This window comes from Castanea sativa, chromosome 10, assembly GCF_040712315.1.
Source record: "Castanea sativa cultivar Marrone di Chiusa Pesio chromosome 10, ASM4071231v1".
Classification (NCBI taxonomy): Eukaryota; Viridiplantae; Streptophyta; class Magnoliopsida; order Fagales; family Fagaceae; genus Castanea; species Castanea sativa.
In genome coordinates, this window is record NC_134022.1 from 19747161 (window position 1) to 19765081 (window position 17921).

Sequence of the window (17921 nt, forward strand, 5' to 3'; positions counted from 1 at the left end):
CTTTAACGTAAACTTTAAAAAAAAAATCTAATAACAATCTAATAATGTTAACTTTTTTTTGGGATAAAGTAAAAAAATAAAAATAAAAAAACTAATGTGTAATTAATGTAAACTTCTTGATTACGTAAACTACTATTTCTTTTTGTTCATATTAAGTTATTAACTTTTTCACAACTTTAAATTATCTAATACAATATAAAAGTGCGGGTATATATACGGTTTTGGTGTATTTTTCCCTTTTCCCACTGGAGGGTTTCTTGATGTATTCTTTCCTTCTCATACTCACCTACTTATGAACTTGCAGGTATGTATTTGCCTAATTGCCTTCTTCTCTTTGTTTTTTTATAAAATTCCCTTCTTTATTTTTTCTCATCAAATTGAATAAATTTTGTGGGTGGGTTGCCTTTTGTTTAAGTTATTTTTGTTAACTTTGATCTAATTATATGCTTATTATGGTCTTCAGAATCAATGATATATCTTCCATGAGAACTAACAGATTAATGTTAACAAAAATCTTATTCGCTTTTATATATATATATATATATATAAGTAAGGTACTATCACTGACTTTTCCAATATGTGTAGATCCCAAAAGTAGCCATAAGACCAAGATTTGAGCATTCAAAACCATGATAATGAACAACACTCTATAAAGATTGGAGACAGGAAATTAATTAAATATAAAAAGGGTGATGTAAAAACAATGGATATTTAAGGTGATGTGAAATCTACATGACTTCGCCTGCCTTCCCCTTGTTGTCAAAGTTAATTCAATTTTTATGTGAGTGTCTTTACTTTAACTCTAATTTCATATTTTTTTTAATGTTTAGAAATTTATATTGTTTATAATTATTAAATTAAGATTTTCTTTGTGTGTATATATTTATGTGTGTGTTGTAGTGAATTTTACTTCAATTTTATATTTTTTTTTTGTTTATAAATTTGGGTGGTTTTTAATTTGTAAATTTGGGATGATTTTTTTAGGTTAAAATATTAGGTCAATTTTAATCATAATTCGTTCAATGGTAAGGTGTTAGATGTTGATATTAATTTTATGTTTATTTACATTGATTAACATAAACATGTTGTAATCAATTTGACACATCATAATTAAATATAAATGTTATTATGCCAGTATGTTATAATTATTATTTGTTGTTCCTCACCCTATTTCACCTTAATTATTATTTGAACAAGTAAAAGTTATGCTTTAGTCCAACTGGGTATAGCATTTTTCTTCAATCATTAGTTAGTGTTCCTCAATAAAATTATTCATGTTATAAGTTTATGACCAAAATTGTGCAACACACATTTACTACTAAAAGCTTTTAGAATTTGAAAACTTGTCATAATTTTTAAAATATTTTTTCTATTTTATTTGTTATTAAATCTTATTATATATTCTAAATATATATATTTTTAAAAAATTATATATAATTCTTTTATTAAGTCATTCATTGTACAGACATAATACTAGTCTATTCATATTTTAAAGTTGTAGCATTTCTGTCCATTCGATTCACTCTAGTCAATGTCAGTCTATGAGATCCAATTTGGGTCACTTCAATCCTTTCGGTCTATATGATCCATTATGGTCTATTTCGATTCAGTTCGATCCATTTCAGTCCACTAATTTAAAAATTAGAAGAAAAAAAGTATATATTTGATTTGAGAGCGCCTATTCTAAATCCAAATTTATTAAAAAATATATAGATCTCAAACTTATTCCAAATTTTATTAAATTTTAGCCATCTAATCTCAAATTTGTTCCACATATATTTAATAAATCCAAACTCATCTATTTATTTATTTTATTTTGCTTAAAAAGAGACAACTTAACATTACTAGGTCACATTTAAACCTTAGAACCACTATATTTAGTTATAAGGCCTGACATATATTGGGTAATATTAATCTATAAATATTTTTTTGAATATTTTGTGATTATGTCTATCAATTACTATTACCAAAAGAGCATTCAAATTATACAGAGAGAGAGAGAGAGAGAGGTTAAATATTTTATAGTCGACCCTTAAATAATTTTTCTCACCAAATAAAATAACCGCAATATTTTTGCTAAGTATTAGTCAAAACTAAGATCATTTTGTAAGGTTAATGCATATGGTGTTTGACTATAAAGTAAGGTTAATGCATATGATGTTTGACTATTTTGCCAAATTAATAGTTTGTCTTAAATTTTCAATAATGCAGTATCAATGAAAACGCAATAACAAATTTTCTTGGCATAATACACTTGAACTTCAGAATAAAAATATGAGCAGTTTTGACTTGCTAGATTATTAAAAACAATTTTTCATTTGCTTTTTTAAACATCCAATACTAACTAATCAATTGAAAGGATGAGCAATTTATAAAGTGCCACTAATGTACCGATTTTCAAACCGATAATTGAAAATATGAGCAATTTTGATTTGGCAAGTACTCTACTTTTATTAATTAAGTCAATTGAAATCCACACAATAATCCAAATTTAAGATATTGAAATAAGAGTATTAATTTTCTCTCTTTTGGTCTAAAGACAGATTTTTTATTTTTTATTTTTTCTCTTTTTTTTTAATAATCCTTTTTTTTTTTTCTTTTGTCTCCATTTTTTTAGTAGCTCACATCACAATGAAATAACTACATAATTTTCTAATATTTTTTATTTTAATTGTATTTACAATAAAATGTGATAGGATCAAATATAATAATATTTACATGAAATGTGATGATAAATCCTACAGCTCATGATAACACAATTCTCTTTTCTTTTCTTTTCTTTTCTTTTCCTTTCTTTTCTTTTTCTTTTTTTTTTTTCTGGAACCAGCAGTAACAGGGTCATAATCGTATCAAATGATAACACAAATATTGGAAGATACCATAGGACCATAAGTAGATTTTTTTTTTTCCCTTTTCTTTTCTTCTTTCCATAGGAAACCGTTGGTATAATTCAACCAAAGCAAGTAACCTACGTAGCCCAAAAAGACACCCTATATTCATGATTAAGCAATGAACTGTTCCATTTACAATGAGCATGGGAGAGCCCCAAAATACAGCACCCTCACAGGGATCTAATAGACATTTTGCTACCCTACATTAGACTAATATCTTACATTGCTATTTAACACTGTACTCGTAATTCTTAGGGATTAAAAAAAATCAAAATATCTGGACTTTGGGGGTGAGCATGAATGAATTGACAAACTCTTGGTAATCATCAGCTTAAGCTCTACCAGATCATGATGAAGCAGTGGCTGAGCTAGGAGGGCTGGGGGGACAAGGGGCACCCTGGCTTTGAAAACCCTACAACCCCTACATGGGAATGTTTTACATATGACCTCCTATTCATAGAATCTTCATTTTTCAAGGGCTTATCCATACACTCCCCCTTTCCCCTTCTCAAAAAAAGCTGGCAACACCATGGCAATGAAGCATCAAAAACTCTGCCCACATCATAATCAATTACAAAATTGGTTAAACAAGGCCATCCGGCACCTCTGTTAACAACTGCCATCACAATCCCGTGTTCTACTTCATATGAACCAAGAGGAAATCAACTAGCCTGGTTTGATAGAACAAATACCTCTGGGGTTCCACATGAATTACCCCCACTAGAGGCACAGTGAAGAGCCACATCAGAAGCATTGTTTAAGTTGCACATAGATTCAGAACTGCAATGTGTGACACTTGCATGATCATTCTGCAAATCAGACTCGGATTGCTCAGAAGATTTTGAATTGCACTGTGTTACTCCTATGTGATCAAACTGTGAACCAGACTCAAATTGGTTTAAAGATTTATTATTCACCTCAGGCCTATCAAGAATTACATCCTGATCAGTAGAATCAGAAATAGTCTGAGCCACATTTGATGCTTCTTTCTCTTCATGGATGCCATCCACATTAACCTCACAGGAACCAACTGTGACCTCTGTGGGCATGCATGTTACTCCAATGTGATCAAACAGTGAACCGGATTCAAATTGCTTTAAAGATTTGTTATTCACCTCAGGCCTATCAAGAATTACATCCTGATCAGTAGAATCAGAAATAGTCTGAGCCACATTTGATGCTTCTTTCTCTTCATGGATGCCATCCACATTAACCTCACACGAACCAACTGTGACCTCTGTGGACATGCAAACTCCATTACTCGTGCAAGCCGGGAAATTACGTTTCATGGTGGGATTTATAGAAGCTTCACATGAAAAATGACAACTACCCTCAACTGTAGCAGTGACATCTGCCCCATTAGAATCCAGCCCATTGCCCTGGCAGGAAGGACTAATGCTGCAGTCAACAGGAAAACCATTCACAACATTTTGTTCTTTTTGGTTAACTGAGGGGTAAGTTGGTATAGCTACCTCACATGAGATATTGCTAGTAATCTGAGAACCAGACACATCCTGAGCAGCAGCATGGCTATTTTTTCCTTCTTGAGTGTCAAGCACCCTTTCATCCAACTCAAGAACACATCCCATGACCTGCGACTGTTGAGAACCATGATGCTGAGTGTCCCTTGCATCAATAGACATCTGACTTGTAGCATCTAGATCATGGGAAACAACATTCTCACCGGACACTTTCAATCCATCAGAGTGGCATATAGAATCCTCATCACCAGCTTTGACTTTGTGTTCACAATCAACATTTTCAGTATCCTCCCCAGAAGCACTGGCAAATGGTTTGCCACAATCAGTAGATTCAGACCCAATAGATACCATGAATGTTTTGCTTTCCACCTCAGAAATACAGTTATGGTCTGACTGGGAGTCCAATTCCATTGTCTTCTCATCAGAAGTAATAACGATGGAACCAGAAGCAGCAATCTGATATTCCCTAAGCTCCTCATTTGGTACACTAGCATCACAAACTGAATCCAGCTGTTTCACAACAGTTTTGCTCTCCTCCAGATTATTTTGGGTCACACACAATTGAGCTTGACAATGCATATCAGTAACACATTTGGGTAAATCAATAGTCTCAGTTGTTATGTCAGATGTATCATTCAGGGAGCCATCAGGAAGCTGCAAAGCAGATTCAAGTACAGCAGGTTCATCATTTGTATCGCTCGCATGAGATGCACAAGCCTCACTAGAAACATTCAAATCAAACCCAGCAGAACATCTCACATCAGAATTATGTGCTGGCACAAGCTGAGTGGACATCAAACCTACAAGAACAAACATAGATAATAACATATATCAATATAAAAGACTTGAATTTCTGTATTGGCACATGAGCATCTTCCAATTACAGTACCTTGTGCAGAATTTGTGTTGTCTTCAGCAAACTCACACTTCAATAGTGGTTTTTGCAACATATCTATACCAGGGAACACCAGCATATTCATGTTCCTCATATTCTTCTTGCTTGATAATTCAAGGGGCTTGAAACCAAATATTGAAGTCCACATATCTTTACGTTCGGAGATGGCAGGTATGACCAGTTTCTCAACATTCAGAGAGCAGAGAGCCTAACAATAGGATCACAAGAAGTAACACAAAAAGAAATAGAAATAGAAAGTTTAAAATTAGTAAACTGAATAGGTACAATGACCATACAAAAATAGGCATGAACACCAACAAGAGATCACTCTACACAGACACGCTTCCAAATACGGTAGTAATACATGTTTGATTCAAGTTCACAAAGTTCACTGCCAGAAACATATGGCCCAAAAGGCCATTAATCATGAGAAACCAATACAATAGAAGAGACAAGCACATCACTAAAACAATGACAGCGACAATGTTGAAAGGTATAAATAAATTTTCAACTTTTGAAACAATTGTCTCATCAGCTTACCTCAAGACATTGATTTTAATCCAAAGTATATGTTTAAAACTTAAAAAACTTTGGCATCAAAATGGTGGTTAGTATCTAAAGTTAATGTCTTAAAATTTAGTTTAATATGTAAATTTCACGCCATTGGAAAAAGTTTGGAAAGGTCTTAATCGTTTTATACAGATTCCTCACATTTTCCACCCCCATTTTCATGCATATGCCTGATGAGATTGAAAACATTAGTTCAATCAAAAGTGTGTATAGTTCAATCAAAACTTGGCTGTACAAAAGTTCAGGCTAAAAAGCTACATTTCCATTCTAATCCAGGTTGTTATCAGCTAGGAAAGCTTATACTTGGTTAAAATGAGAACCACTTCCAGTTTTTGCATGGGTTGGATCAAACATTTTCTCTTTAGCCATTTGATTCTACTTTTGACTTATATTCTTATATCGAAAAAAGTTAGAAGCACCCAGACTGTTTAACACATAATGTATGATGAAAACTGAATATAAACGGAGAGGTCAGATAACCATGGAGAAAAATGGAAATGATTTGAATATCAAGGGCATTATCAGAATAGTTACAAAATAATCTAGACTATCATACAATTGCCCAATGTACCATGTTCTGTCTAAACATTGTGGAAAAAGAGCAAAAATAACATCGGGGCATCTAATACTACTCACTGATTTCAACTTTTTTATTAATGACTTCCAATTTAGAGGTGTATCGCTGTTACATGACATGGCAAAAGCATTATAATTGAAAAAGGCTTATAACTTAAAACACTTTACAAACTGTGAAATATAAGGTCTTACAATCATGGTGGATACTACGACAGGCCTAATCATTCAGAGCACTGTCTCGGTAAAGTTGCAAAATGCTTCAAGTGTATCAAGTAATTGCTCAATGCACAAGGCTGATGCCCAACAGGAGCAAAATGACTTCATAAACATCAGGAGTTCAGGAAAATACATTTCCCATTTTTATTAATTTTAACTAATGCGATAGAAGACAATGATATTTGGATAAATGGCAATTCCTCCCTTAATAAGGGGAGTCATGGATTTGATCCCATCTGAGTGCATAAATTGTGCTTCCTTATCAAATAATAACAATAATAAGAAAAAACAACAAAGGACACAAATTTTTAGGTGCTCCTCAGAAGGATCTTTGCATAAACGTCCCTTGATGCCCATTACCATGTAGGGTTTCTATATTCAGGATGAGTTAAATTAAACAACTAAAGTTCACAGTTAGGGAACCATTTCTATAACAGAACATTCCACAAAACATGAGACAATCCAACATTCAGGTCAACTTAGATTCCATAAATAAAATGAAGTAGAAAAAGTTGTCAGATCCTACATGGAGACGACAGAGCAATTTCTGAACTCCCTTCTAAGGCATTTGGGAAGAGAGAAACTAGGCATGTTACTGTTTATGCTTCAGCAGAATGAGAATTTAGATGTTGTAAAAATGACACCAGAGTATCATTAAGCATTTTGTTCAATTTTCCAAAACAAAACTAAAATAAACTGAAGTATCAAAACAAACACTTTTGGCACCCTTTTGTTCCTCCTCATTCAACTCCAGTTCCTACTTTTCTTAATTTTCTTGACACTTAACACTAAGTTTACTAATTAACTTCCTGTTAGGTTAAATCTTATACCATGTAGGGGGCTCACCTTTAAACAGATCAAGATCAAACTAGAATAATGCAATACCCAGTAGATAGCCTCCACAAATTAATGTCTACCCAGAATGAAGAATACTAACACATAAATAAAGAATTTCTAAGAAGCATTATGCACAAATTCAAAAAATATATTCCTGTCAACTTTAATAATAAACAAAAAGTAAATTAATCTGAGTCTGTAATTAACCAGAATTTAGAGCACCTGTACATGCAGGCACACACACACTCCCAACAAAAAAAACAAAACAAAACAAAACAATAATAAAAGCATTAAATTCTGAACATACAGATTCAATGGCACTTAGAAGCCGACGGCACATCCCTTGACGCCTATACATATGGCGGGTACCGATGAATGGCATCTCTGCTAATTGGTTTCCATGGATCCTGCTTGACAAAGTAGTGTTTTATATAATTGTTAGTATATGCATCTTGTAACAATGTGCAAACACACATGGTTATCCACTATTCCACTCCAAATGGTCATTCTAATCCTCACTTGGGGTTGCCCACAATAGACAACATTACTCAAGAAGGAAACTCATGAATGAATAAAATGCATCAGTTATCCACTTAGCCTCCACCAAGAAAGGGGACAAAAGGCATCAAGTCAAGGTCTAAGAGCAAAGCAGGAAAAAGGAGAGCGACAAAAGGGTTTCATAAGCATTCATGCTAAAAAGTACAATCTAACTATTCCTGATCACTACTATACACAAACAAACAAACAAATGATAACCAGAGCACAAAATTGAGTACTCAACCAAGTTAAAGCAGCAAAAATAACTTCCAGAAAACCTGATAAGGTACATTATATATTGGACTGAAACAATTCAGAACCTTATGATTATTGACACTAAAAAAAAAAAAAAGAGATCCATTTTTATTCATCAACACCACCCCACTCATTGAATGTTGTCAAAGATAAGGAAATCCAGCAGGAGAAATGAAAAGGCTATGATGGATAGCACAAATTCTCAAATATATTTTCTCAGGATATTGATTGGGCTATAGATCATCAAAGATAAATCATTGGTATCACTTTTTTTTTTTCCGCTGGGTGTCACTGGTACCATTTGTGAGGTAGTATTTGGTTCTTTGATTTGGCTAATTAAGATAGAAAGGAAGCAAAGGATATTCTCTCATTGCTACACTGATTGGGAAACATTTAAAATCCAACTGCAGTTCATTGGATTTTTTGAGATGTGGCATGCTTGTTTGAAAGGATTGAAAGATTTAAAAGGGTTGGGGTATTAGAATTTCTTGGGTACTGTTTTATTTTGGTTGTCCTTTGTTTGACAAAGAGTAGGAGAATGTTCCCTGAGTTTCATCGGTCACTGCTTCTCTAGGCTTTGATTATCTAAGTAGTTTTGTTGGTGTTCTGAATTTCTCTTCATATCTGTTTTTCATTGAATAAAATTATTTTATTCATTAGAAACATTCAGATACTTTCTGTTCTTTTTTATTTTTTTCATTTATTATGAAAATAAATAATTTCTTGAATTTATTTTAATTTGTGAATACGTGCTAAGTTTGGTTCTTGTTATTAGTAATAAGGGTTTCCAGTGTTGTCAAGATTTGATAAGTAATTATTATTTAATTAGGGCTATCAATTATTTCCACAGTTACTAGCATTTCGTTTTCTTGGCCACATATTAGTGGAATTCATGAGTATCAGAGCCATGATATGTGAAACAGTGTGAGATCAAATAAAGGAAAGTTCTGACAAAATGATGTGATGCATATAGAACTGATCCAATTTGGGTAGAGAATGAAACAATTGGCAATCAGTTGATATTGATCCCTGTTGTTAATTATTAAAAATATTATGACACAACATACATACTCACACATATAAGCTTTTAACATTGATCATGAGTTGACAGTTGAGCATATAGCTAGTATACTACAATTTTTTTGATGGGTCAGCATGTAGCCTTTTTCTTTTTGGTGGATAAGTAAGCATATAGCTAGTATACTACAATTGCCCCTCTGATCCCCTCGTAATACTATTTTGACCAATACAAACCTTCACTTAAATTTTTTGATAAATTGCAATTTATAATGAAATGTATTGAAGTATGTGACAAGAAAGAAGAGAGAGAAACATACATCAGATATGCAAAATCTAAACATGTAAGAATATATCCACCAAAAATAAAACCCACATTCAATTTCATTCTTTTCATCAGATCCTGTCTTGAACAAGTTCTATATGTGAATAAACACAACAATTAAGAATTCATAACCAGTGACAGAGAAACAGATTCAAGGAAGTCATTTAGGCAGACATATACCTAATGGATGCTGCAGAGATTATCTCGTCACCCCTCTCCAGTATTGCAGTGAAAAAACCACTATAATTCAGACGAGTGAAGTTTGACCTGAAAAAGGGAAAGGTAAAATTTTAATAAAAGACAAACATGCATATTTTATTGAATTCCAAATTTCCAATTATCATAAAAGCAAAACAAAGATATATCTTGACCATAGGGCAAGTCGTGACTAGGTTTGATCAAAACAAAATATAAGGATGTGACAACTAGCACATCCTCATAGAAAAAATATTGTTAATAGGAAAAACATAGTTTACATGTGCAAGAAGGGTAAACTTGAAGTCATTGTTTAAAGGTGTATGTGAAAACTAGAACATCGTAGAAAGAAACAAATTCACTCATCCATCTTTTTTTATATATAGGTAAAATTCACTCATCCATCACATGATAACTGCCAAAAACTGCAACTGCATGACTATCTTAACACTAAAATCTAATTACATGGTAACAGAAGAATCATAGTTCATTTTATTCTTTAAGTGACTGAAAGTTAAAAGGAATTCAACATTCTATCTGTTCTTTTATTTGTATTAATATGCAGTGCATACAAGAATCCAGCCTGTGTACCAATCTGAATTCCAGTTTAATTATGACTCTCTAGGATCAAAATGCATGAGAACAATAGGTGTTGGGGCAGGCCTCAATGTAAGTTGCATTAACTGTTAATTACAACCACTATGAAGCACACCGTGGGGTTCAAATCTTATCACTCTAAGCAAATGCCCATCAAAAAGATTGCAATTTCTAACTTCCTAATCCCAAGTGACACTCAGAAAGTAAATTCTTACTCTTGACTATAATTTCTGTATGTTTTTTCTCTAATGGTTGCAAACTGGCAAACATTGGAATCTTGGATCATATCTATTTCAAAGCCAAGGGGTTTAAAGTGATTTGAATAACATAATCAACTCTGCAAACCAAATAAAGAAAATTATGACTGAAGTGAATCTCTGTCATCCATGTTAAAAATGGCTTAGAACATAGTACACAGACAGGCCAAGTGTACTCACCCACAATTGTAGATAATTTTCTGGATCAGATTGACTCCACTTCTATGGTCAACAACAGGTAAAAAGCACTCGTCCATTATGAAAAAAGAAACAGCTAGCTTAGAATTCCATTCAACCTCCGAATGAATTTCACTTGGAGAAATATCTGACCCAACATCTGATCGTTGGATAAGAGTCCATGAAAATCCTTCTTCCAGCTCATGTTTGACCCCAAGAAGCATCTTTAGTCTATCAAATAACTGGCAGAACAAGACATTTGGATTAATTTCGGTATGACAGAAAAAATTAAATTAGATTGAGAAATCTTCTCAAAAGTAAACAATTTATTAGAAAATGAAATTTAAAAAATATATATACGTCTTTAGAGAGTTAGAGGGGGAAAGAGATATATAAACATAGCTACCACTGCAAATATATGATCTCTAACCAAACTGTTACACATGCACTTCCAGGGTTAAGAACACATTCATTCATCACCTATAAACTGTCAGCCCTTGAATTTGTATGTAGCTAACATCTCCCACAGGAAGTTCCTTCAATATCTTTCAAAGGAAGCCTTGGGAATATCCATAGATATAACTTTGTTTTTTAAGGGGGGCGGGGGAGGAAAAATACAAAAGTCATCATGATACTTTTAGGTGGGGCACCTCTACTAATTCACTTCTAAAAACCTATAATACAGACATAAACAGATAAAGCACAACTGCAACTGCAGAGGCAAACCCAGGATGATATTACAATTTCCAAGCTATTAAATAACAGCAATAGGTTACTGAAGTAATAACTCTAAAAACTTCTTATCAATATATATACATACCTCTTGACATTTCTTCCCACAGAAGGATGGACTATTGTAATCAACATTTATAGCATCCTTCACCTGAATGCAGGGTTGGTGGACTGCAAAAGAGAAAAGCTGTTAATGTTTTCAGCCAAAGGTGCTCATTTAGGTCATGAAGATCCACTAAGAATAAGAACCTGAAAATTATCAACAACAACAACAAAAAAAATAATAAAAAAAGATGAAAATAGAACCAATACATTTTTCCTCACACAATCGACAGGTAAGTAGTGCAGATATGGCCACATCATCAGCATCATCCCTTTGATGCATATTCCCGCCAACCATCCCACAAAATTTGCATGAACAATATACACAGTGCCAATCACCTGAAGGAAACTTCTGCAAGAAGAAGAAAAAAATTGATGTGTCATCTGATATGTTTGTACCTATTTACATGTAAAAGAACCCAAGAAATATTCAAATTGACAGATACAATATACTATTCCAAGTCTGTCTGCTTATCATGAATAACAACTTAACAAGTTTTGGTGATTCAACTTTAAGGGAGCATTTCTATCACAGGCTTCACCCAATATCTATCTAGATTAAATTACCTGCAGCAATTATTATAATCCCTGTTTGATAACAACAAAACAAGACCATAAAACCTGAATACTAACATCACATTTTATAATCCTAAACACAAATCCAGGCATATGACATACCGCACAATTTGTGTCAGACCATGAAGAAACTGTAAAGTCCCATCACCCAACCTTTTCTCTTCACAAAAAGTAGAAATAAAATTGATAAACTACTGCTTGTCCCAAAAACTTAAGCAAGAAAGAGTGAATAATCATTTAACTATTTTCTAACACTCCCTCTCATGTGTGCGCCAAACTTCCCCTTAATAAGTGGGCCCCAGAAAAGTATGGAAACTAAGTTTGAACTAAGAACCACCTGCTCTAATACCATAATAAACTATCAGATGTCGACTTTTCCCAAAAGCTTAAATTGTTAGGAAATGGTCAATTTAATTGTTTACCTATTATTCTAACAAAAACAAAGAGGAAAGATTTATTTTTTAAAAAAAATAGCACCAATTTGTCAAGAATTTGAGGTCTTTTTTTTTCTCATCACTACCTAGGTATGCCACCATATATTTTTAAGAGATAGATCATTTAGGGTGCTAGCTATATCAGCATAATCCTTAATTAATTACATATGCCATGGGAATAAAATATTGATGCAACAGCAGCTTGATTGTGTATAAATACAATTAGAATAAAACAAGTAGCCGTGTGTATACATACTTTAATATCTAAGCAGCTTTGATGGAATGTTGATGGGCAACCATCACAACAGATCAAGTCCCCACCATCTCCACAGATACCACACGTATCATCATTTGGATCTTCACCATCAACATTTATGAAATGGAACCCTTCACGTTCAGATTCCTTTTGTTTATTCCATGAGTCTAGCAGGCATTGCAAAAGGGAATTTCCTGTCTCAAGATATATATTTTGAAATGGCTGACAGAGTTTGCTTCCAGCATGATCTTCAAATTTCGAAATTGGGATGATGTCACTACAGCAGTCGCAATGAATGCCATCTCTTGTAATCCTACCCTCAAACTTGACACTTTTCCTTCTCTGATTCATGTACTGCACCTTCCCATTCAGTGGTACTGTCCCCAAATCAATCATCCAGGACAACACGGAACGTTTCCCATTATACGGTATATAGCCATTAACATCCGAATCCACCCCCTCCATAGTGTTGCGAACCAACAAAGCACATCGCTTTTTATTTTGCGTTTTTCGCCGCTTATGGTCCCTGATTGATACCTGCATTACGTCTTGTGATGTACCATCTGAATAATCCTGCTCACAAAGCAAAGATTTCCCTTTCCCCTTCATTGACTTACTCCCTGGACTCAAGACAGAATTTTGTTTTTCCTTGTGCCTTTTCTTTTCAACAACTCCAGTCTTATTTCCACCCTTGCGCTTCTTCTTCTTTTTGTTTTTGTCCGCCCTTGTTTTAGAAACTATCCTTTTTAGCATGCTGAATTCCTCATCCGGTATAGGAGTAAATATGAAACCAGCCTTATAGGTCTTAGATTCACCATTACCAGCTTCATAACGCTCTTTAAGCACTCTGTAAGCCAAGGTAACTGACCAGTGAGTCTTCCCATCTGGACTAACATAAACCGCATCAAGGTATTCTTTGGTATTCCTAGGCCTATATTCAACTGTCCAGCCTGCACTAAAAAGAAGTTTTGTTATTTTATCTCTTACTAACTGCTTTTCCGTAGATATACTATCATCTTGTTTAGCTTTCCCTCCTTTTCTTATAGTTTTCCTGGTACTAGATGCATTCACCATGTTTGATTTTGGCTCTAATGGAGCCTTGCCCTCATTCTCTAAATCTTTCGCACGTGTATTCTTCTTGGAAGGTGAAAAACTCTTCGCATTCAATTCTTTCTCAATAATTCTCTTTTCCAAGCGTGAGCTATCAGTAGATGCATTCCTCTTCCACCTATCTCTCAGCTTTATACCCTTCTCACCTTTCTTTGACCCACCCACCCTCCCTTCCTTACAAGGCTCATCCTTCATACTCTCATTGCTTTCCTCCAACTTTGGGGGTCTCCCACGCCCACGTTTCAACTTCTTTCTCAACCTACGAACTGCTTGATCACCCTCTTCATTTTCTGCCTTTGGTGGTCTTCCACGCTTACGTTTCAAATTCATCTTTATCCTACCAACCCTTAAATCAACCTCATCTTTTTTCACCATGGGGGGTCTCCCACGCTTCTTTTTCAACTTCCTCTTCCTCACCCCAACAACCGGTTGATCACTCTCTTCCTTTGCCATCTTAACCTTTTCCTTCTCACACCCGTCGCTCTGTCCACCTTTCCCAACAAAACCACCTTCAGCCTCACCCTTATCACCTTCCTCCTCACCTTGACTTTTCCCCACAGACCTCGACCTCAAAACCCGAACACCAATCTGCACTTTACAATCCGAATCCTCTTCTTCCTTCACTTTCTTCTTCACAACACCACCAAGTTTACTCTCTTCACCACCAATGGCCCTCCTCCGTTTCCTCCCATTCTTAACCAACCTAACACCTTCCCTCTCACTCACCTCACCATCCTCAACACACTCTTCCTTCACCAACACAACTTTACTTTCCTCAATTTCCACCACCACTGACTCCCTCTCAGTCTCCACATCTCCAGAAACCAAATGCAGGTTTTCCTCACTCTCACCCTCGCCATCCAAACCAGAACCCGTCTCCTTCATTTCATTCTCAACAGTTTTCCTAGGAGAAACCTTAACTTTCACTTCATTAAAGTCAACAATTTTCCTAGGAGAAACCTTATCTTTCCCCTGATTCACCAATTGCTTCCCAGATCTTAAACCCTCCCTCATCTCTTACAAAACCCTAATCCCAAACAAATTCGTTAAAAAAATATATATATAGCTTCACTTGGTTCCAAACAAAAACCCCATTGATTCAATCAACAAGCAAACCACACACATTCAAACAATCAAAACATTCTGAAGCGCTTCTCTGAATAGCTAATCAAACCCTGAAACTAAAACAAATAATTCAAACAAAAAAATAAATTATATAAATAAAAAATGAAATTTATTTGGTACGGAACGAACCAGATCAAAAACCAGAGTAGGTGGCAGAGCTTACCAATGTAGCGGAAACTGAGAAATCCTACGACGCAACGACGTCGTACGATGCATTTGTCGTCGAAGGAACATAGCGTCTATGGAATCTTGAGATTTTAGAGAGAGAGAGAGAGAGATAGAGAGCGAGAGAGAGAAATATGGGTTTAGAGAGAGAGGGAGAGGGTGTTTGGGGATTTTCAAGGTTTATAGGAAGGAGCTGTTTTTTTTTTTTTTTTTTTTTTTTTTAGTTATTGTTTATGTATGTGTGTATCTATGCAGTGTGGTATGTATATGAATAAGGGCGGGATTGTCAATTTCATCAATTTCTCCTTTTGACTCTTTGCTTTCTCATTTCCCTCCATAATGTATATCCAAAAATTATTACGTATTTAACTATTTATAACATAAACAAAAATAACAAATTCGTTTACCAAAAAACAAAAAAAACAACAAATTCATGTTGTAAAGAGTGTAACGGAATATGGTAAATGATCTGCTGATTTCACTACTCCCATAAGTGAGGATTTTTTTTTTTTTTTTTTTTTTTGATAAACAGCATATGCTAAACTTCATTAAACAAAAATTAAGCTTAAGTTTGATACATCACGATTAATTTGAGTCAGAATTATGGTAGGAGTATCCTCCACCCAAATTGTACAATTAGTCACATTTTTGGCAAATCTAGCCAATGTATGTGCTGCATAATTACCACTTCTATTGATGTGGTATGCTTCCCACGAGTTGAACCATTTCAGCACCTGCTGGATGCCTCCCATCAGCTTCTGAATCGGGCTCGGCGTAATGCATTAAGTCTTCATGGCTGTCGTTACCGTTTAAGCATCGCTTTTGATGATAATGTCCTTTAAGCCAAGGTCCCAAGCTAGAAGTAACCCTTCCTCCACAACTCTTGCTTCAGTCTCCAGGGCACTTAACGGCAAAGTCACCTTCCTACACATAGCGCCCATTACCTGTCCCCATTCATTTCTGATTACAACCCCGACTCCACAGCAACCATTCTCCTCAAACACCGCGCCATCCACATTGATTTTATAACACCCTTGTCGAGGAGGGAGCCATGGGGGCTTAATGATGGGGGTTTGCCTTTCTTGAGTCTACTTCACCTGCCTTACTTCCCTCAAATACTCCATAGCTTCTTGGGCAATCACTTCAGGTCTCTTGCACCTCCCTCCGTATCTAACCATGTTTCTATTGTTCCATAGGCTCCAAGACGTAATCACAAAGAGATCCCAGTCCACTCCTGGGCATTGCACCATTATTTCCCCCACAATGTCCAGTATGTTCAAGTGAGGCTCAGGCAGACAAGGAAGTTTGGCTTTTGTTTCACACCACCCCGCTGAAGCCACCTTACAGCCCCACAATATGTGTCCTGAAGATTCACATAGCCCACAGAGATCACAATTAACAACTTGCCCAATCCCTTTAGCTTTCAGTCTAAGCTTTGTTGGCAAAATGTTTTTGGCTGCCCTCCACATGAAACTAATGTGTCCAGGCCCAAATCAAAGAATCCTCAGGCAGGCGGAAACTAATCGAGATTCCCAAAATAACATCAGCTTCGTGTGGGAGGAAGATATTCTTAACCATTGCCACGTTCTAGCCTCTTCTCTCTGAATCTATGAGGTTAGAGACCATCTCCACATCCATGTGTGACCCCCTTGGACTAACCACTTTAAATGACTCCGGTGTAGGAAGCCATTTATCCTCCCAAATGTGTACTTGTTTCCCATTTCCAATGGTCCATCTGGAGCTCTTCACAATGATGTCCTGGCTGCCATTATACTTTTCCACGCATAGGAGGGTCGGCTGCCTAATTGTGCTTCTTTAAATGGATTGCCCGCAAAGTACCTTGCTTTAAAAACTTTACGAATCAGGGAACTTGGATTTTGTTGGATCTGCCACCCTTGCTTTGCCAATAAGGCCAAATTGAAGGCTTTAAGATCCTTAAACCCCATACCCCTTTTTGTCTTTGGAGTACATAGTTTTTCCCACGAAACCCAAGCCATTTTCCTCTCTTTTTCCTTCTGCCCCCACCAGAATTTACTCATCATCGAATTTAGCTCCTTGCACAGTGTGTTTGGGAGTTTAAAGCAGCTCATCGTGTATGTAGGTGTAACTTGGGCCACCACTTTGATAAGAACTTCCCTACCCACATTGGACAACAATTTGCCTTTCCAACTAGCAATTTTTCTCCCTACCTGGCCTTTTATCCGGTTGAATGCTTTTCTTTTGCCTTTTCCCACTAATGCTGGCAGCCCAAGGTACTTTTCGTGGTGTCAGATAATTTGGGCTCCAAACTGCTGTTTCACGTGGTCATGCACCTCTCTATTGGTGTTTTTGCTGAAAAAGAGGGAGGTGCCATTTGATGTGCCCTTGTGCCTCTTCCTTTTTCAACATAGCCAACAAGCCCTCTACACAAATAAGGAATAGGTATGGGGAAATTGGGTCCCCTTGCCAGAGTCCCCTTGACAGAATGATCTTGCCCTTAGGCTCCCCATTGATTAACACTGAATATGACACCATGGTCACACACATCATAATAAGAGCTATCCATTTTTCATGAAAACATAGCCTTCTCATCATTGCTTCTAAGTAAACCCATTC

At 35.5% G+C, this 17921-nt stretch overlaps 1 protein-coding gene across 2 annotated transcripts; it reads right to left on the minus strand.

The window, feature by feature from the left end:
• Window positions 1-2973: 2973 nt before the first annotated feature.
• Window positions 2974-15567, minus strand: LOC142613183 (uncharacterized). Of its 2 annotated transcripts, none has more exons than XM_075785407.1 (9): window positions 15325-15567; window positions 12927-15217; window positions 11871-12012; window positions 11647-11729; window positions 10830-11068; window positions 9781-9867; window positions 7774-7873; window positions 5262-5475; window positions 2974-5172 (listed from the first exon to the last, which is right to left on the minus strand). In XM_075785407.1, the coding sequence occupies exons 2-9, from the start codon at window positions 15048-15050 to the stop codon at window positions 3554-3556; spliced, it is 4608 nt and encodes a 1535-aa protein (XP_075641522.1). In that variant the 5' UTR covers window positions 15051-15217; window positions 15325-15567; the 3' UTR covers window positions 2974-3553. The 2 variants fall into 2 exon arrangements, with proteins under 2 accessions (XP_075641522.1, XP_075641523.1); XM_075785408.1 differs by having other exon boundaries at window positions 12927-15211; window positions 15325-15527.
• Between the last annotated feature and the right edge of the window lie 2354 nt (window positions 15568-17921).